This window comes from Ochotona princeps, chromosome 3 (assembly GCF_030435755.1).
Source record: "Ochotona princeps isolate mOchPri1 chromosome 3, mOchPri1.hap1, whole genome shotgun sequence".
In the NCBI taxonomy this organism is placed as follows: Eukaryota; Metazoa; Chordata; class Mammalia; order Lagomorpha; family Ochotonidae; genus Ochotona; species Ochotona princeps.
Genome location: NC_080834.1, coordinates 88,175,688 through 88,196,519, shown reverse-complemented (window position 1 = coordinate 88,196,519; position 20,832 = coordinate 88,175,688). Strand labels below are relative to the sequence as shown.

The 20,832-nt window shown below is 49.6% G+C and overlaps 1 protein-coding gene across 3 annotated transcripts in view; it reads left to right on the top strand.

The window, feature by feature from the left end:
* Positions 1-15,890, top strand: part of MYLK (myosin light chain kinase) — a 171,876-nt gene extending 155,986 nt beyond the window's left edge. For 2 of the 3 annotated variants that reach the window (XM_058661988.1, XM_058661987.1), the window contains 5 exons: positions 2,789-2,941; positions 5,902-6,025; positions 11,390-11,519; positions 13,202-13,333; positions 15,577-15,890. In XM_058661988.1, coding sequence (XP_058517971.1) covers positions 2,789-2,941; positions 5,902-6,025; positions 11,390-11,519; positions 13,202-13,333; positions 15,577-15,827 — 790 coding nt within the window. In that variant the 3' untranslated portion in view covers positions 15,828-15,890. The remainder of the gene's footprint in view (positions 1-2,788; positions 2,942-5,901; positions 6,026-11,389; positions 11,520-13,201; positions 13,334-15,576) is intronic. The other variant, XM_058661986.1, reaches the window with a different exon arrangement.
* The last annotated feature ends 4,942 nt before the right edge of the window (positions 15,891-20,832 follow it).

The following is a 20,832-nucleotide window of genomic DNA, read 5'->3' as shown; positions in this document are numbered from 1 at the left end:
GCAGACGCTGTCTTCCGCCACCACACTGTGCACGCACACGGGTGCCTTGGAAAGCCCCCTGGGAGGAGGGAATTATAAACACTTGTTACAGTTATTACACTTATTACAGGACGAAGCAGTTTTGGAGCTTCTGCATCACTGTCTCTTAGCGCAAATTTCCTCATATTGCATGGGTTGCAAAAGTGCCCCCCAAAACAAGCTGATCTTTTCATTCCATTTTCCCCACACTCCAGGTTTTACTCCAGAGAGAAGGCTAGGGTACTCTGGCAGGCAGGCGGGGAGCCAGCTGAGGCCTGTGTGTAGGGGTGGGGGGGGGAACGTTCCTGATGGATGGGCTGCCGGGAGGAGGAGGAGCACCAAGGCAGAGGCAGGAGATTAAAGCCTATCTTTGCAGGATTACAGCTCCTAATTAGGACAGGAGCCTGACAAGGGGGCGCCGGCAGCATTCCACTCCACAGGGAGGTTGCTTGCTCCTCCTGCCCTGTCATCTGGAGGAGGAGGTGGGGGGCCGGGCAGGACTTTCCTTCTCTGGCTTCCAGTGGAAAATGTCTGGATGGGCAACAGCACACAGCTGACAGGCAGGAGACCGGTACTCCTGGACAGGGCCCCTGAGGCCACTCAGGCTGGCAAGGGCGGAGGCCCCCTGGGAGATCTCACGGAGGTCAGAGGCTGGGAGAAAGGGAAGGAGGAGCACAGGACCCTGAGAACACTGATAAATACCAACCTCGCCTCCTAGGGAAACTGGCAAAACATCCTCTCTTCTGCCTTCATAAAATGCAAACCAACATCTTGCTCTAAGAAATGCTATTAGCAAAAATCTTCCACTCAAATTGTGAATGTGTCACGTTGGGCCGATATTTTACCCACAGCATTCCTCCCGCAGCCAGCTTTCTCCTAGGATTTCCAGTGGGTTTTATTCTGCCAAACTCCGGGTGCAAGAATGGGTGTAGTCCATAAACGGGGGCCCTGTCTCTCAAATGCCAGGCAACTCTGGGCCATATATTGCATATGTGGGATGAACCCATAAGAACTTGGGAGGAGGGCCACCAGCCAGGTGCTAAAACTGCAGACATCCATGGCAGGTGGAGCCCGAGACCCACCGTGCAGGGCTCAGGTAGGACCAGGGCAGGATCTGCTAGGCAGTTTATAAGATCCAAAGCTGGGATGACTTGGCTACACATCATTAAGAATTTTGAGATGACAACAACAAAGCATTAAACCCAGTGTGACAGACCCTGAGTGTCTGTCACAAAAGGGTTTGGCTCTTCCAAACCCACCCACCAAAGGTTATGGCTGCAGGCACCTGTACAGACCATACACTCCCAGGGCCAGCCCTGGGTCAGTGTGTGTGTGTTGGGGGAGTGGGGGTGCGGCTAAGTCCAAAGAGTTGGCCCACAAAGGTGAGAGCTGACGCTAGTGAGACACAAATCTGCTGTCATCTTTGAGTTCTTTACCTCCCAAACTTTTTTTAAGGTTTATTTTTATTGCAAAGGCAGATTTACATAGAGAAGGAGAGACAGAAAAATCCTCCATCCTCTGGTTCACTCCCCAAATAGCCAAAGCCAGGAGCCTCCTCTGGGTTTCCCACATGGGTGCAGGGTCCCAAGGCTTTTTACTATCCTCTACTGCTTTCCCAGGCCACAGACAGGGAACTGGATAGGAAGTGGAGCAGCTGGGACATGAACCAGTACCCAGATGGGATGCCAGTGCTTGGAAGTGGAGGATTAGCGAGTTGAGCCAAGGTACTGGCCCCTACTTCCCAAACTTTGTCTGATTGTTCTGCTGGAGACAGTGAAGGGGCTCAGAGGAACCATCCCATGCCTGTAGCTGAACACTTGGTGGACCTAAAGCAGGTGTCATGCACTGTCACTCATCCACTATCGGTAGTAATGCCAGCAGGAAGTGGCAACTAACAGGACAGGCTCTAATGGCAGATGCCTGTGTGCAAATGTTGCTGCCTGTGAGTCCTTGGCCAGGTTGTGCCTTTCTCTTGTGTTTCAGGCAGGTGAAGATGAAAAGGGTGTAGCTACTCTGAGCTTTCTGCCCAGTGCCCAGCGGGTGGTAGATGGCTGGGACCAGCATGAAGGGACCACCTGCAGCTTAGTGGGGGGTGAAGAGAAATTTTCTCTGTTTCAAAATGAGGGTCTGTGACCCAGAGATTAAGGAGTTTGCTAACGGTTGCCCAGCAAAGAAAGAGGCTTTTTTCCCTGCCACAGTCACTCAAGGGGCAGCTGTCCAGCTAAGCGGAAACCACTGAGGCCCTGGGCCCCAAGGTCTGACCCTTAGCCCAGCTGTCCAGCCTCTCTGAGAGCTGCACTTCCTTCTCCTCAGAGGTCAAGGTGCCTAAAGGAAGCGAGACAGGTGTAGCGATGCTGCCTAGGTCAGGGAAGGATGAGGAGCATGGCATGGAGGGTAAGGAGGATCTGGAGAGTGTTCTAGAAGGGGCCACTGCCTGCCTAAACAGTGACCAAGGGGCTTCTCAGCCCTGCCATGGACCACTCAGAGGTCTGTAAGAGAAATCAGACTTCTTCAGCACAATACGGCAGGTGGGCAGCACTGAAGGGCAAGCGAAGACCCCATGGACTGTGAGCAATGAAGAAGAACATGTGTGTGGGGGCAAGGCAGGGAGGGAAGGCAGGTGCCAGGGCTGCCCAGCTGGAGTTAGAAGCTGGGGGCAGAGGGAGGGAAGGCAGGTGCCAGGGCTGCCCAGCTGGAGTTGGAGGAGGTGGGGGAAAAAAGGTGCCAGGGCTGCCCTCTCTTTCATCCTGACTCTTCTTTCATCCCCCAGGGTCAGCGGGCTCTCCCCCTTCATGGGGGACAACGACAATGAAACTTTAGCCAACGTGACCTCTGCCACCTGGGATTTCGACGATGAGGCATTCGACGAGATTTCTGAGGACGCCAAGGATTTCATCAGCAGCTTGCTGAAGAAAGACATGAAGTAATGCGGGGGTCAGACTAGTCTTGGCTTCCTGATGCAGGGGCGGAGGAGGGAGCTGCACTCTCCTTCTCTTGCTGGGGCTTCCCTACCCTGGACTACCTGCAATCCTGGTCCCTCGGGTCCTCGAGGAGGGGTTAGGTGGGTACAGCCAGGATCCCAACCACAGGAGCAACTTAGCTAGGCCCTGCTCTATGTCCAACTCAGCTGCTCACAAACTTTGCTTGAAACAAGGCACCCCCTTGTTTTCTTGGGGTGACTGAAGCCCCTGCCCACTCCATTAGGTAGCAAGGGGGGTATTGTTTCTCCACCGTAGGAGCTGGGACTGGAGGGGAGCAGGTGCAAGCTGGGAGTCTATTTGTGGATCCTGATCGGGTATGCCTAGGGTTCTGGCTTGGTATGGTTTTAGTTTTCCATCTTTAAATGATTTAAGAACGGCCTGCTCGAGTGTGACCAGCTGTCTCTGTCACTGGCCAGAGTGAAGCTGTGGCCACCCCCACACTCCCTCCCCCACCTCTGCCCTACACATAAGTAGGCAAATACAGACAACAGAGGTAAACAACGGAGGCCAGCATGTATAGGCCCATGGGTAAAGAGAGGGGCTACTGGGCCCTGAGGGTCCCAGCGTAAAGGTAAGGGGGACTGAAGTCTTGAAAGAGGTGAGACTGGTGGCAAGAAGAATCCACTACATGAAAGCCAGATGCTGGGAGAAGGACTCTGTGTCCTGAGGGACATCTACCCAGCAGATACACTGTGGGGGAGTCAGGTGAGGGCCTCAATTCTCGGGCTGAGTACCTCACCTGTTCTGCCAGTAGGTGACCGGTGAGGCAAGGCTCTAGGAGTTTGGCTCCAATAGGGCTCAGCTATAGCCTTACCTGGGAAGAGAGGCCACATGGGTGTCATTCCGGAGAGCAGGAAGTAAGCCCATCTCCAGGGCCAGGCAGGCGACTTCACAGCCCTCCATGGCTGCACTCCCCCAACTGGGGGAAATGCACTTTGCAACCGGAGAGCTTGGCTACTCAAGTAAGAGCTGGTGTCTCCTGGTTGGCTCTTGTGACTTTTCTCTCCCCTACCTACATCCCTGGTCCTTTTAGCCATCTCAAGGGCACTTGGTCCTAGAGGTCACCCACTTGTCCTGTACCTTGTCCACAAGGCCTCAGAGCCATCACAATCTTCATGTCAGCAGTCAGTGTGACCCAAGGAAGGTCAAGATGGGATGGTGTCACTCCCTTGCACTGTGATGGGTCCCATGTTTTCAAGGTGACAATTTCCTGCTAATAGCTCTGATCTCAAGGTTGGCAACCAGGCTTCTTTTGTTGAGGATTGAGAAAACAAGATCACACATATTCTCATGAGTTTCTTCTCAGACTGTGGATTTATCCAGGAACAGTCTATGTTGGGCCACTCTGTACTCATAAGATGAAGCCACCAGAGGCCAGTGCTGTGGTGCTATGGGTTAAGCTGCCACTATGATACTGGCATCCCCCATCACAGTGCAAGATTGAATTCAGGTTGCTCCTCTTCTAATCCAATTACTTGCTAATGTACCTGGGAAGCAGCAGATGGTAGCACAAGTATTTGGGCCACTGCCATGCGTGTGGAAGACTAGAGTGGAATTCCGTGGTGTTGGGTTTGGCCTGGTTCAGCCCGGATCATTATAGCCACTGGGGAGTTAACCAGAGAACGGAAAACCTCTCACTCTCATTCTTGCTCTCTCCTGCCCTCCCCCGACCAGCACCACCTGCGTCACACACAGCTTTCCCTTTCTCTAATGCTCTCCATTCTTAAATGGAAGCACCAAAGAATGGATATTAATGAAATAGATAAGACATTAGATGTTCATAAACTTTTCAACCAGAAATCTCCACCTATCAGTGCCCTTTTCAATCTTTTCAAATTATAAAAGCAATATGTGTTAAGCTATGGAATATTTGAAGACCATGAGAAAATGTCAGTCACCCACAATCCTTTTCTCTAAAGCTTACTATGCTTTGCTGTGCTTCTTGCTCACCATTTTGCGCTATGGGTGATTTATTATGTATTTGGTGTGTGGTACTTTTGTTAAGATTCATTTATTTTTATTTGAAAGGCAGATTTACTGAGAGAAGGAGAGACAGAGAGGAAAATCTGCCCACTGACTCACTCCCCAAATGACTGCAATGCCAGAGCCAAGTAGATCCAAAGCCAGCTCAGAAGCTAGGAACCTCTTCCAAGTCTTCAGCGCAGGTGCAGGGGCCCAAGGCTTCGGGCCATCCTCCACTGCTTTCCCAGGCCATAAGCCTGGGAATGGATTGGAAGTAGTGGAGCCGGCAATGGGGACACAAACTGGCATCCATATGGGATGCCAGGCAGATGATTTGCAAGTTAAGCCGTCACACCAGCCCCTGGTATTTGATCCTTTGAGCTGTTACAGTGAAGGCAATGGCCCTGAGCCTCCTTAAAGCCTAGCTGAGTTTCAGGGTCAGCGTTGTCAAACCACAGGTCGTGTATAGGGTGTACCTGTATGGGTTGCCACAAGACATGCTGATACGGCTCGGCCTCACCACAAGACTGAGAGGTGAGTGGATGGCACAGGTTTCATCCTTGTATTTAACTTCCCCTTCCTCCAGTTGGAGAGACCCTGGCCCCCATGTGGCCAGCAGAACAACCCCATCCTGAGCCATGGTTTCAGCCATTCCAGGACACGTGTGCCCAGCAACACCTACCCCATCATGTTTGCATTCCCCATGGCTAAGCCTCCTGGTGCTGACCATTTCTGGGTCCACCCAGAAAGAAGGGAACACAGTGGAAAGGACTGTGTTCCTGAGCTTGGTACACAAGCCAGGGGGAGGAGTTGTAGGCTCTGCCCTATGTGAATGGAAACAGGCACCACACACCCAGCACCACCACTATTTGCAGTCTGTCCAGAGGTGTCTGTGTGGGGCCCTCAGCTCAGAAACCCTCTGATGTCTTCCCACCACCAGAAACCGCCTGAACTGCACACAGTGCCTGCAGCACCCATGGCTCATGAAGGACACCAAGAACATGGAGGCCAAGAAGCTCTCTAAGGACCGGATGAAGAAGTACATGGCGAGACGGAAATGGCAGGTAATGCAGGTGGCTCTGCTCAAGCCACCATCCTTTCCAGCTTTCCCCGCCTGCATCTGAGAATGCTTGTATCTTCTGCTGAAATATCCAGGGACTGATATGGGCCAATGACCCAAGTCCCCTGCTGTGCTGTCCCTTGCTCAGGGGACAGTGTCTTTCTGGTCCTGCTAGCTTTGTCTGTCAGGTAGGCCTTGTGCCACCTTTCACTCACCTAGGTTAAGCTTCTGGTATCTCATCTCTTCGTGGCCAAGGTTGAACAACACCAGCTTGAGGTCTGCTGGATGACCGCAGACTACAACTCCTTGCAGGTAGCAGTGGTGGTCTTATACTCCTTTACCAAGGACAAGGAGGATGCATGATCCAAAAAGATGGATGCATGGCTCCCACCCTGAGCCCCGGTTTATGTCATACTGCTAGCTACGTAGCACGGCCATCAAGTGAAGTGATTCTTCTTGCCACAGTTTTGTCTCCTCACTTGGAAAGTGGGGATAATGGCAATACCAACTCCCTTTCCTTGTAAGAATGACGTCTTCATGATAGGAGAGCGTTCCCATGTCGTCTTCAGCACAAGCACCTGGTACAGCGTGAATGTTCCATAACAATGTCTGTGGCTGATATGGGCTGAAGGCTGGCCATGCATCAGGGGCCAGTCGAGATATTGTTCATGTATAGAGTCTAGGAGGCAAGGAATGTTAACTCTCCACATCACAGATGAACTGGGGCAGAGAAAACGTTGGGGAAGAGAAGCAGGATCACACAGGTAGTGGATACATTCAGGATTCAGATCTGGAGCCTGGTTCTGGAACATTCTGGAACTGCCTGTGATAACTGGATGGGTGAAATCATCATCCTAAAACACAGTGTAGTTATCACTGCCATTGTCTGTGTTATAGTTTTGGTTGCCACAGTCAGTATCCTAAGGTTCCTGGCCTACTGAGAGGGCCCAGCTTCTGTCCTCTGGGAATCTCTAGAGTGAAAGGGCAGCCATTAGAGGGAATGAAACTCACCAAGACTCAAGCCACCGTGTGGCTATCTGTCCCCACATGTGGAGCATGTGAGTGTGGGCAGGAGAGCAGAGCCAGCTACAGCCAGCAGTGACGTGGCTATGGGGAAAGCTCCCGGGAGCTTGGGGTTAAAACAGCACGGAATATGGGGCCAGAAGCCAGAGGAGAGGGGACAGCCGCACAGGGGGAGGAGTAGGCACAGTGATGGAAACTGCCCCCCTGCCCACTGTTGTGTAGGAACTGGATGTACGTCCACAGAGCTTCTTAGCTGGGGATTCAGGGCCCTTCCAGGGTGGCTGAGACAAAGGAAATCACTGTTGGCAGAGGCTGCTTGGGACACTCATCCTATGCCACATGGGAGGACTAAACACAGTTCCCTTGAAAAGCAAACTTTGCACACAGGTAGGAGGAGGCAGCAAGGTGGCTGAGGGCCCAGGTTTCACCACTACAGCTCCTCCCAGCTAGAGCACTTGTGTGAAGCTCCTCCCAGCTACCACCTGTGTGAAGGGATGGAGTGGTCTCTTGGGAACCCTCAAATGCAGGGTGGGCTGGAACACTACTGTCACCAGCAGGGAACAGAGTAGCAAATCTGTAGAAAAGAGGAAAGGAGGTGCTACAAGATCAAAGGTTGGCTTTGCTAACCACTCTGTGGTCCTAGCAGGTCTCAAAGGCTTCTGGGATGGCTGGTGTTGGGGTATGGGAGTTCTCAGAGCAGGGAGTCTAACAGGGTTGTGCTGGGGCAAGGCTGTGAGCTAAATGGCACCCTGCTGGCCCTGGAGGATCTGCAGGTGGAGACACTTCAATCCCAGCGGACAAGTGCAGAGCGGAGATAAGGAAATGAAGCAGGAAGTGAATAGACTCCATCAACCAGATAGGCCAGGGGATGCTGATTGGCACTGATCCATTCATAATGTCGACTTTTGTTGCTGATGTTCATGGTGTTATTAGTCACAGGACTTTTCTGGAAGGGTGGTGGGTGGTGCAGGAAAGGATAGCATTTAGAGAAGGAACTTTAATTCCTTATTTTAGTATAAGGTGACACATCTGGTGATGACTTTTCCACAAAATCGGCAAACACAAAAATCACAAACACACGCACAAATGGAGTTCGCACAATGCCAGCAGGTAATCTTCTTGAAGCATGTTGTTACCTGTAATAGGTCACTGTGTCAGACCCTCCTATGCTGTTTCCTTAGGAAAGTGTTTTCTGTGTGTTAACTGAGCCACCCCAAAATAGGGGGTCCCTTCTCTGAGTGATGAGCTTCCGAACCAGCTGCAGTGGCATAGCACAGAGTGACCTAGGCTGAAGGAAGAAGGGAAGAACAGGCATAAGTGGCCCAGAACATTCTATAGAAGCATGTGGGAAGGCATCTGGTCATTCTCATCCAAGGCCCTAGGAGGTATGAATTGCTCCAGGCAAGGTTAGGCTTGGTATGGATAAGTCTATTAGAAAATTCTTTGGTAATTTCCCAAGAGCGTGTTGGAAAGGAACCACTAAGCAGAATGGGCAGAACTTGTGCATGCAAGCTGCAAGCAAAAGCCAGTGGATGGGGAGGTCAGCAGACAGCGTGGCTGTTCTCTGGGAACCACATGCACTCTGACAGCATGCAGTCTAGGGCTATGGATTAAAGCCCTCAACTCGATATTGCACAGAGCATCCTAGGCCGTGGCAGGAGGATGTGGTGTGCTTCCCAGAGCTGTGGATATGTGTGAGTGTTCCTCATGGCTGGCTGTTGACCAGTGTGCTAGAAACCATCTGTACATTAGCAACAAAAGCCCCTAACCCCTGGAAACCCCGAAGTTCCTGGGTGAGCAAGGGTGGTTGGTCACCCATTGGGGGTCCTTGCAGCAGGTGCAGGATGTCTGCCTTGCTTGAGGGAGGCTGGGACTGACACCACCTACTGGGAACACAGGACCCCAGTCCCCATGATCAACCTCCAGCAAGTAAAAGAGGCTTTGTCACTACCAGGATGGAAGTTAGAGCTCTGGGATGTTGTTGTTTGGCTATACAAAGCAATCTCAAAAGAGCTTAGTAAGTAAAACACTTTCTCTTCTAGCTCAAATAATTTCCCTACCGATTCCCACTCTCACTCCCACCAACCATGCCCCCCCCATACCAAATCTGTCCCAAAGATTGAATTCTGATAGAGATTACTTAAAAATATTTGTGTGTTGTTTATATTGTATGCTTGTAGAATTTAGAAATTATACACCGTTTTTCTCCATGTGTGGGAACATGACCCCTAGACAAGGTCTGTGCATTTAAGATATTTGCAATGTTAAATCCTTTTGATTTGCCTCATTCAGAAAACTCCATTTGAGTCATTTTGTTATAAAAATCAAACCAAGAAAAGGCATTAACTCTGTGTATGGCACAGAAGAAGACAGTCCTGACCCAGCTGTGTGGGGTTAGGGATCCCCAAGGGCTGGAAGGGTGCAGTTCCCTACTGGGCTTCCTTGTGCGGGAATCCTTGTCTTGCTGGCAAAGTCCCACGATGCAGGAAGATCATCTTCTGGTCCGAGAGCACTGACTCCTGGAGAGAAGCATGATGACCTGCACAGGGTCACAGAGCAGTCAGAGGTCAGAGGACTCACACGACCTTGGTTGGGAGTGAACCCAGGGCAGGCCAGTCTGCACTGGATGGATGATAGGCAGAGTCCAAGAGTCTAGCTGGACCTCCAACTCCCATCGTTGAGGGGAGGGGGACAGGCAGATGCTGCGGCTGGTGCCACCTCTCCCAGCACGCAAGGGCAGTGTAAACTCCAGCTGAGTCTCTAGCCTCCAGTTAGTACAGCAAACACCTTAAGGATGCCCCCAGCAGCAGCCTGGCCCAGGGTGGTCTCCACAGGGCCACCATGCTCACAACCTGCACAGAATTGAGGTGGCTGGTCAGTTAGGTACTGGATTGCTGACTTTCCCTCCTCATCTGCACCACCAGGCATTCCCTGGGCTCTGATCGGGTTCTGTATGTGTGTGAAGGTTGATGGCTAAAGGCCAGGGTGAGGAGGAGTGAGTGTCTAAGGTGAATCACAAGAGTTTGCAAGGAAGCAGGGGATGCAGAGAAACTGAAAAACTGCATTGGCTTACACAGCAGGGCACCCTTAAATCATACACACACACACACGCACACACACACACGTACATGTGTGGTAGCTGCTGCAACAGGACCCTTTAAATCACACACATTACACCTGTGCACAATTCTCTGTGTGGCTTCTTAGTCCCCAGGCGTTCTTTATTTTTAAAAGACTCCGTCTTTTGGCTGGAGTGTGCAGAGCTAACTCTGGAGGGCACGGTCAGGTTCGGAGGTCCAGTGAGCAAGCACTGGCCCTGTCCAACCTGTTTGGGAAGGTGGTTGGTCAGCCTGCAGGAACACCTGCTCTCAGAGGGCCACAGCTTCTTGTGCCTATCAAAGATGTGTTGTGTGCAGGAATAGGCATACTTGGTTATGCCTTAGCTTTCTCACTTCAGCCATTCCTATTGATTACAGGATAAAAGGGTAGGGGACGGGAAAGCTAGGTGAGAGGAGCCACACAGCTGTGCATTATTGGGGATCTCGCCACCTCACCCCTGTGCGTGGTGGGATTTTCACAACAGCAAGAAACTATATAACTCAAGTCCCAGTCGTTCTCTGCAGAGATCCGTCCTCTCCCATGCCGCCCAGTCTGAGAAGAGCTGGGTACCTCTTGGCTTTTCATTTCTTTAGGGTGCCTGAGTTGTCCACAGGGGAGGGGGCCCATTTTCTCAGACTTCCCCCTAGCGGTCACGGACTCAGTCCGGGGAACAGCCAGAGGAATTGGCAGAATCTCTTAAAATATCTGGATCATAAATCAAATCGGGTCCTTCTGTCCAACTCCCATCCTCATTCAGAGAAGGACGGAAGCCTAGAGAGACCCCTGGGACTTGCCCAGGGTCAGGGAACTGCTTGGCCTCAATGCTGCCCCAGGACTTGCAGAGCTCAGGAAGAACTATTCTCCCGACCCCTGACAGCCCTGTCACTGGCATTGTTTTACAAGAAACAGGCACCCGCAGGGCCCGGTCAGCAATAAGTCTTTGGAGCTGTCTCAGCCTGCAGTTGCTTTATATAAACTATCCCTTTTATGGGAGCTGAAGCACACTATGAAAAGGGTTTTTGTCTCATGTTGACCTTGTTTAGTCACATTAACGCACACATCAGTTCCAGGCCCCATTCCATTCTCCGAACATCTTCTGACCCGCCGAGAGTGTTCTGTGCAGCAAGGTTGGGCTCACTGCTCGCTCTCCGGGATTAGGCACTGCTCCTTGGAGCCCCCTTCTGAGCACTGCCCAACTGCAGCTGGGGACCCTCACCCCAATCCAACCTCAGCATCTATTTTCTAGAAAACGGGCAATGCTGTGAGAGCCATCGGAAGACTGTCCTCTATGGCAATGATCTCAGGGCTCAGCGGCAGGAAATCCTCTACGGGATCACCAACCAGCCCGCTCAACGCAGAGAAACTTGAAACAGAAGGTAAGGAGCTGAGGGGCCAGCGGGAGTGAAGGGGTGACCAAAAGGGCCAGCAGTTTGTAGATTCTTTCTTTCTTTCTTTCTTTCTTTCTTTCTTTCTTTCTTTCTTTCTTTCTTTCTTTCTTTCTTTCTTTCTTTCTTTTTTTTTCTTTCTTTCTTTCTCTTTCTCTCTCTCTCTCTCTCTCTCTCTCTCTCTCTCTCTAATGCACCCTGCAAGAATAAATTCAGAGGGTTTTTTTTTCCTCTTTACCCTGACAGAAGTGACCATATCTAATAATTGTCCTTTTGCTGTTTTCAGACTTGTTTTCAGAGGAACCGTTATTGTTTATCTCACAGAAATAAATGACCGGAGTTTTTTTTCCCTTGAGCTTGGGATGAGAACAAAGGTTTGACAAAAAGCCTCCTCTTTCTCATTGCAGAAATAACCCTGATATACCGACAGGCACAAGTGAAACCAAGCCACATGCCGCGCAGGATAGGGCTACTCTCCTCCCGTGTTCTGTCTTTTACTGAGAAATTTAGCTCGCAGGGTTCATAGCAGCGTACTTCCCCAAGCTCATTTCAAATGGAATTAAAAGAGAAACTTATTGTTGACACCAAAAGACATTAGAAGTCCAGTGTATAGTTTTCTTTGTAACGTGCAGTTCCCATGAACTTTTCAAAGACTCCCTATGATTTTTTTGTACACTGTTCCCGCAGCTGGAACATGTCATTTGAACGGGGAAGATAAGGGTTGGTGAGGCTCCTCTTGGAGGCCGTAGCATTAGTGCCTGTTGCTGCTGTCTCTGAGACGCTGCCTCATCCATCTCAACTTATCCCAGCCACACGTGCAAGCAGGGCCCAGCCTTTGTCTGCATGGGGGACCTTCTGGCCAGAGACCACTTCTGTCTCACACTGCCTGGTGATATTAAGATCCACAGGTGAGAAATCGACTCTAATCCTTTCAGTGCCACAAAGGCAGGGTCATGGGCAAGGCCAGCAGCTGGCTATTCTGCAACTACTTGTGGCTGGGATCAGGGGTGGGCAGAGGCTGAAGCACATGGCCTGGTGTCTGCTGAGCCACTCCTGCTACTCCCCCAGGTGACCCAAAAGTGACCTCAACAGGAGTGAGGGGACACAGGAACCTTTCCGAGTTATATTTTTGCCCTGTACCAGTTTCATGTCTTGAAGGCAATGTGGGTATGGGGGCACAGTTATGGACAAGTAGTTGGGGATGCCTCTAAAATCCAGCTCCTTCTTAAGAAGCAGGTGGAGGACACGCTGCAGAAGGTAGCCAGCCAAGGGACCCCGAAACAGGAAAGCCACTAAGGTTCTGTCCTCCTCAGCTGAATCCCGAAGCAGCATGAAGTGTAGCCAAAAATGTTTTTGAAAGATGACTGCCTTTTGCAATGTGTCAGCAGAAAGAAAGTTGGGGGGAAGGTGAATGACAGAACTGTGCCTTGGTTTCGGCAGAGTTCTTTCTTCTTCTGTCCCCCCCAAAAAGTATCTGGAAGCAGGCCAAGCCATCCTCAGGAGAAAGGCAAGTTTATGATTCAGATCTCTAAATGGCATTATTTACTAAAAAACAGCAACTTCTTAAAAAAAAAAAAAAGAAAGAAAAAAGCAGCTCTCTCAAATTAGCAGGGAATGCAAGGAAGAGAGATTGGAGTCAAGAATGACCTGGCTACCTTCCGTATGTCTTCTAGAAGATGTCTCTCAAGCTTTCCTGGAGGCCGTCGCTGAGGAAAAGCCACACGTGAAGCCATTTTTCTCTAAGACCATTCGCGATCTAGAGGTGGTGGAGGGCAGCGCTGCTCGATTTGACTGCAAAATCGAAGGTGAGTTTGTGGCCAGGCCGGGCCAGGCCAGACTGGGCTGGGTGCTGGAGGCCCTGCCCTGGGCCCTGGGCCAAGTCTCCAGTTCCCTGTAGCCTAGAACAGTGGGAACAGCCAGCTCTGAGGAAAACTAGGTCAGAAGGAGCTGGCCATGGAAAGCCACACTCCCTCCCCTCGCACCTCCCACTAGACCCAGGAGTGTTTTGAGAAAAACGTGAATGGTGCACAAGAAGCCCCCAGAGGCACAAAACTGGCACAAAAGCCTGGGGTGTGGCATCAGCACCTCTGCCCACTCTAGTCTACAAGCCGGGGTAACTCTGGAGGCGAGTCACCCCTCCCAAGTTCAGATGACAGCCAACGCTCAAATCGTAGCTGTGAAAAGGGGAGCAAACTTTGTCTTTTCAAAAGGCAGAGAGAGAAGGGAAAGTCAGTGGCATGGCAAAGTGCAGAGAGAGGGCACATGACTAGACACCAAGTAAGTCCTACCCAGGTACCTGGGACATGCCACACCGTGTGCCACCTTCCCTGTGGCTTCCCCACCTGCCAGGAATGATGCAACCAGACGACTGTGCATGCTGACGGCTCAGGAGCTTTAAAGGGACCTTAGCATACACACCCTCCCCACACCCCTCCAAAAAAATGAGCACAGTTCATAGCACACAAGCCCTATAACTTCCAGAAACTGCACAGCTCTCTGAAGATAAAGGGCAAGATAAGCCAGGCCTTTTGGCTGCAAAGTCTGTACCTGTCAAAGTGCCAACCAGAGTCGTGGGTTAGGTCCCGTTTCAGTCTGACCAAATAAAGCCAGGAGATGATTCAGCAACTTTCCCCTAGCACAGGGCAGTGGGCAGAGAGCCCGTGGGGGAAGAGATTCCAACAGGAGGCTCTGTGTTACCAAAAGACCTTGTAAAATGCTCCGCCTTCCGCATTGTGTCGATGTGCTCAGCCAATTAAAAACAAAAGTGGGTGCACTGTCGCTGACAGAATCCGAGTTCTGAGGCTCGGGGCTCTGAGAGCCTGCGTGAGGCTGTCACCATCATCGCTGCCTGGGTCTTCTGAGGTTGTTTCCTCTTCTAATGTCTGCAATCCCAACACAGTAACTATTACCTGCAACTACTTTTCTCCCTGAGACAGTTTCCCTTGGTGTCTAACTTTTGACTGGAGGTTGCGCAGGAGGTGTGGATGGGGTGGGAAATGAAAGCAACCTGGATGCTGTTCTGATAAAAACAAAACTCAAGGCAGGCTCTTCCCTGGGGCTTTAAGCCACATGTTGGACACGAGAGACCCAGAGCCAAGTGCCTGGGTTTGAGTCCCAGCTCCTCCTGCTATTTCAGCTTCCCGCTCATGACAGACCTTGGGAGGCAGCAGGTGATGGCTCAAGAAGTTGCATCCTAGCCATGCAATAGGAAAGAGCCTAGGCTGAGTTCTCAGAACCTGGCTTCAGCCTGGCCTGACCCATATGTAGGCATTTAGGCAGCGAACCCAAGTCTGTCTGTTATACCGGACCACAGTACATGAAGAGCTAGGCCAAATATCTGCCTCTACTCAGCCTGGTATTTTAATGAGTGCTCTGTGTGTGTCTAAGGAGAAAGGTAAATGGTACATTGTGACATGGGTGGGAAATGGGAAGCTTTAAAGTACCTTATTTGGGGATTCAGATGCTGGCAGTCACAATACACACCCATCATCTAGTGTGGGGATCAAGACAGAAGCTAAAAGCCAATGTTATTCTTTTTCCCTTTGACCCCCCCATAATGATGAGCAGTAGCTTAAGGCTTATCTGCATGAATTGATAAGGAAGTCTGATGCTCTGGCATTGTGGCATGGCAGTTAAGCCACCACTTGCAACGTGGACCTCCCCTATCAGAGCACTGCTTTAAGTCCCACGCTTCCACTTGTAATCAAGCTCTCTGCTAATGTGAAAAAGCAGCAGGAGACAGCCCAAAGAGCTTTGGCTCATGCCACCCAAGTGGAAACCCCAGATGAAGTTCCAGGCTCCTGGCTTTGACCTGGCCTAGCCTAGCCCAACCCAGCACTGTGGCCATTTAGGGAGTGAACCAGTGCATGGAAATTTGTGCTATCTCTCACTCTTTTATCTGTCTCTCAAAATAATAGACAAATCTCTTTTAGAAAAGAAAATTTGGTAAGTCTTTAAAATAAAATGACTCTCCTCTCTCTGCAATTCAAATAAACAAATAAATCTTAAAGAAAAAAATAGAGTAACGGTTTCTCCCACTGTGATGCAGGATACCCAGACCCTGAGGTTGTCTGGTTCAAAGATGACCAGTCCATCCGGGAGTCTCGCCACTTCCAGATTGACTACGATGAGGAAGGGAACTGCTCTTTAACCATCAGCGAAGTCTGCGGGGATGACGACGCCAAGTACACCTGCAAGGCCGTCAACAGTCTCGGCGAAGCCACCTGCACAGCAGAGCTCATCGTGGAGACCATGGAGGAAGGAGAAGGGGAAGGGGAGGAGGAAGAGGAGGAAGAGTGAAACACAGTCAGGGGGAAGCAGTTTTTAAGTCATAGTAAAAGGACTGTTTCTCTAAAGTTCAAACAAACAAAGTAACCAACTCCAGCTAGCAAAGGCACCTAGTGTGGTAAATTCTCTAGTTAGATTTTCATGCGGCAGGGTGGGGGCGGGGGGTGGGGGGCGGTGATCGTTCAGCAGCAGCCAAGAAGGAGCAGCATCATTGACGGACATTCATCTGAATTAGCTGGCACCTTAGGATACTTGTGCAAAGGGATTTCATTTAGGGCAATCGCTTGTCACTTGCCTGATGAATTCATTTTAGAAAGAGATACTTTCCCGGAGTCCATCAGAAATTCCCCCACTTGAACCCAATTGTGAAAAAGGCCCACAGTAAGGAAGGACTCTGGGCCCTAAAGCCCCTTCACTCCCGGTTAGCCCAACAGAGGGGTCTCTTCAGATGGAAGGCCTCTCCTTCTCTCCCTCTCTCTCCGGTCCCCTCACTTCTAGACAGCTGGGTTGTCCTTACCAGGAATGCTTCCCTTCACTCTGAAAGCAGTTGAGCCATCCTGATTTCCAAGGTATGCTTCCCTCCAAAGTAACCTGCAGGCATTCACACTTCCCTTACCCCTTCCCTAGACCACCTGCAGATTTTTCTGGGTCTGAACTTGTCAGGAGTTTAGGCGCTAAGGACTTTGGTTCTGCCTCTCAGATTCTGAGACACAGGCCCCTGCTCTTGGCTGACTCTGGCTTCCTTAGGAAAATAAGATCTCTTTTCTTCCAACATCCGTAGGAATTTAAACATACTCCCCCCTACCCCATCTTAGCAAATGCCTGGAAGCTGCAGACATGTGACTAAGTAGCCATGATGGGAGTTGGAGGGGAGAAATCCTTGCTAACGTGCTTTTTCTTCTTAAACCAAGATTCTTGTTTGTGCTGTTACACTATCAGCTCTGCGGGTGTGGAAGAAACATGTATTTCAACGTAGGCACAATCAGTGGGCTGAAAGTTAGTCTTCATTATTTATTGGCCACTCTGAAAACGATGTCAGTTGACGAAGAGCTGTAGAACTCCACATACTTTGAACTTGCTTTCAGGAGAGTCCGAGTCTAATGTAGCTTCATTTCAATACTCTCCAAAGAGCTCAGCCTGCCTTATGGGTTCCACTGTTAATTTTCTTCTTGAATGTGCCTCTGCCATGCCTTGCCCCCAACCTTGAATTATTATCTTAGACCTGACAAATGCACTCAGACTTGCATCTTTAGGAATTTTTAATTTTCACTACATTGGCACTTAAATTTTTTTCTTTATAATCGTTGAAGGTCATGAGCAAAGATCATCAATTGATATGCCTAATACATTTCCTCTGTGTGTGCGTGCGCGCGCGTGTGTGTGTGTGACATTCCAAGTATTTTTTTTTCTTTTCCACTGTTGGAAGTGACACCGTTTAATATTTCAAGGGACTAGTTATTAGTTCCTTAAGAACCAATTTTAAATGATTTCAGTGCAATCCTACACAGTATCAGCATTAGAATCTTGATATTACTTAGTCTTACATTATCTTCTATTTTTATCTACTTTGTGCTGCTAGTGTCAAATTGCCAGTATTTTTTTCTTTTCTGCTTTTTCAAGTTATGCTATTTTTTCATAATAGCCACAGTATTGCCACCATTTATTATATTAAAGGATTTTAATTTGACTTAGAGCAAATATTTTTTTCATCACTTAAACATGTTTAGACTATAAACTTTGTGGGCGTGTATGTCCCGTGTGTATGTGTGTGTGTGTGTGTGTGTGACATATATGCGTGTTTACAGGTTAACGCTTTTTTGAAATTGTGTCCATGTTCTTCTGTTTATTATGCCGTCAGAATGGTAGATGAGGACACTACGACTGTAGCTAGTGCACTATTTTTAAATAAAGGATTACCACAGCGCATGCTGTTTGTTCTCTTTTCCTGACACCACTTGTAGAACTCACAGATGCATCTTGCAAACGGAGGACGTTGTGCTGTGCCAGTGGGGAGGATGGGTGATTCTGAAGAGACAGAATGACTTTACCTGCTTTCGTTGGTGCAGGCGTCCGATTTACACATTGAGTTCAAAAGCTGTCTTGAGTGTCCGTTTGGCACCATTGCATTCTGCAGCTCAGGGCTTTGTGTGAGATTTTCTTACAGGCGGCAAAGCCACCACCCTCCTGAAGATGAGTTATGGGCCCTAGGTTTGGACTGGGGGCTCTGGCAGCCAGTGGTTCCCCCCTGTCTTGGTACTGTAGAATGTGTTGTCAGGAGACTTCTGCCTTAGAGGAAGTCCTGTTAACAGACAGCAGAGGGTGACTTGCTTCTGTCTGGGAATGTTCAATTGTCCCTGCAGATGTTCTCAAAAGAATCCAACACGTGCTGTTAAAAGTCAGATGGTTTTATAGTCATGCAGTGCATTCTGGGAAATAAGTAATATTTCATCGTTAATATTCAGCTTTCTTCCCTTAAAAAAAAAAGAATACTTGAAAGTCAGTTACAGAAAGAGGGACAGAGAGAGAGAGAGAGATCCAGTGGTTCACTCCCCAGGTAGCTGCCATCGCCAGGGCTGGGCTATGTCTAAACTAGGAGTGTCATCCAGGTCTCCCATGTGGGTGCACAGGCCCAGGTATTTGGAACATCTCTGCCAAATTTTCCAGGCACAGTTGCAGAGCCCTGGATCAGAAGTGGAGCAGCTGGAACTCAAGCCAGCACCTGTACGGGATGTCAGTGGCACAGACAGCAGCTTTGCTCACTATGCTGCAATTCCAGACCCCTTTTATTGGAAGGTAGATATCGCAGAGAGGAGAGACAGATCTTCCGACCACTGGTTTACTTCTCAAGTGGCCATAGCAGGCAGAGCCGAGCTGATCCAAGGCTAGGAGCCTCCTCCAGGTCTCCCATGTGGATGCAGGGCCCCAAGGCTTTGGGCTGCCCTCCACTGCTTTCCCAGGCCACAAGCAGGGAGCTGGAAGGGAAATGTAGTAGCCAGGACACAAACTGGCACCCAGATGGGATCGCTTCCCAGCTTATGCAAGGTGACAACTTTAGCCACTAGGCTACCTTACCAGGCCCCATTCTTTTTATAAGCCATCCAGACTTTGGTGTTCTTGGTGGCTGTGACATCGCCTAGATTGTCTTGATACAAGGTCACACCATTTTCTAGATCTGTGTGGACAGGTATGGTAGCCATCAGTCACAAGAGGTGAGTTTGTTGTACAGTAACTCAAATTAGTACAATGAAGAATTCGGTCCCTCTGTTGCACGAGACCCATGTGACGTGCACTGGAATCAATGCAAACTAGTGTGGTGTCGGACGGCACAGATGAGCATTTTCTGTAAGGTTCTATCAGAGAGCTCTGTTCTTGATGGACTAAGAGGGAAAGAGAAACTTCTAATTCTGCCTTAACTGCACTTTACCATGTTTCACGTTGTTCTGAAATGAAAACTGAAAAGCCATGTGAAATCAACCAGGAGAGCATGGTGTGTGGGCCCATCAGGTGTATATGCTAAGACAGACTCGATACTCAAGTAATGCTCTCAATTCCTTCTTCACATGTAATTTTTCACTTCTGAAGACATTTTTAAAAGTGCCAGTTCTGGGCTTCTCAGCTTGAAATCTAAGTAGGTCTGCCATTCATGATTTCCTATCAGATTACTTGCCTCAGGAAACAAGCCGCATCTCCCAGAGGTTTTAGCATCTTCGGAGCTTGCAGCTCCTAGGTAGAGGAGAGCGTCCAGTGGGGGAGACAGGGAGAAAGATGCTGGGAAGCAGCCGGGCACGGGGCAGCATTTTCTCCACTGTGAACCACGAGAAGGGGTTGGGGCATCCTCATAGCTACCAGCGAGGATGCTAACCTATAGTTGAGTCTCTGTGGTGAACAGAACTTGCTCACGTAGTTCATCAGGGAACCACAGTCAGTTTCTCGTGGAACGAACGTGTCTGATTTTCCCACAGTTTTCAGTCCCTCTATAAAACAAAGGACTAGCTCTAACCAGAGTTGCACATATGTGCCCCAGTTTCCTTATCAATAAAATTAGAGTAGTAATAGTTCCTCCCTTACAGGTTCCTGTGGGGCAGGTCTTTGGCCTAGCAGTTAAGCTGTGCAAGGATCCCTATAGCAGTTGGGAGCACAACTGTGTTGCAAACCACTATTGCTTCATGTTTTAGCCAAGCACCTGCTCCTGTTCCAGATGCTGCCATGCTGCAAGGCGAGCTTCATGTCAGAGGTGTCTAATTTGGAGCACTGAGACCGGACATAAATTTTCACAAGATGTTATTTGGGTCTCCTGGACTACATTTTTTTCCATTGGATATAATTAGAGAATAAGGTGTTCCACATGATTCTAAGTCAGTTTGATCACTGACATTTATTAGTGTCTTTTTAAAAAAAATAATTTTTATTTGAAAGTCAAAGTTACAAAGGGAGAAAGAGTGACAGAGAAATCTTCCATTTGCTGGTTCACTCCCCAGATGGCTGCTGCTGCTGGAACTAGGCTGGTCCAATGCCGAATGTCGAGAGCTTCAGAGGAACCTAGTGCTTTCTGCTTCTATGATTTCTGCTTTGCTTGAAATGACAGGCCATGTAGGCAGAGCGCTCCTCAGGAAGGAGGCCCCTCATGTTAGGTAAGACTTGCTCACTACCCCACAGTCCACTAGTTTGTACTATTTGAAAGTTGCTTGCTTCAAACCCGCCAATAGAAGCCTGCCAACTTGCTCTTTTTAGAAGTTGATGGTTAAACTGACCAATCATGACTGTGGAATTGGCCTAAAGTGTATAAAAACCCTGTGGTGTCCAACCTGGGCCCTTCTTCTGCCCCTTCTGCTTCAGCTGCTGCTGCTCTCTCCCCAGTCCCAGCTGGGTGACGTCTGGGAGCCTAGGCTGACCTGAATAAACTGCCCTTATGCATTTGCATCGACTTCGGACTCCTGATGATTTCTGGAGATCTCAAAAATCTGGGCACAACACTTCTTCCAGGTCTCTCACGTGAGCTTGGGCCATCCTCCACTGT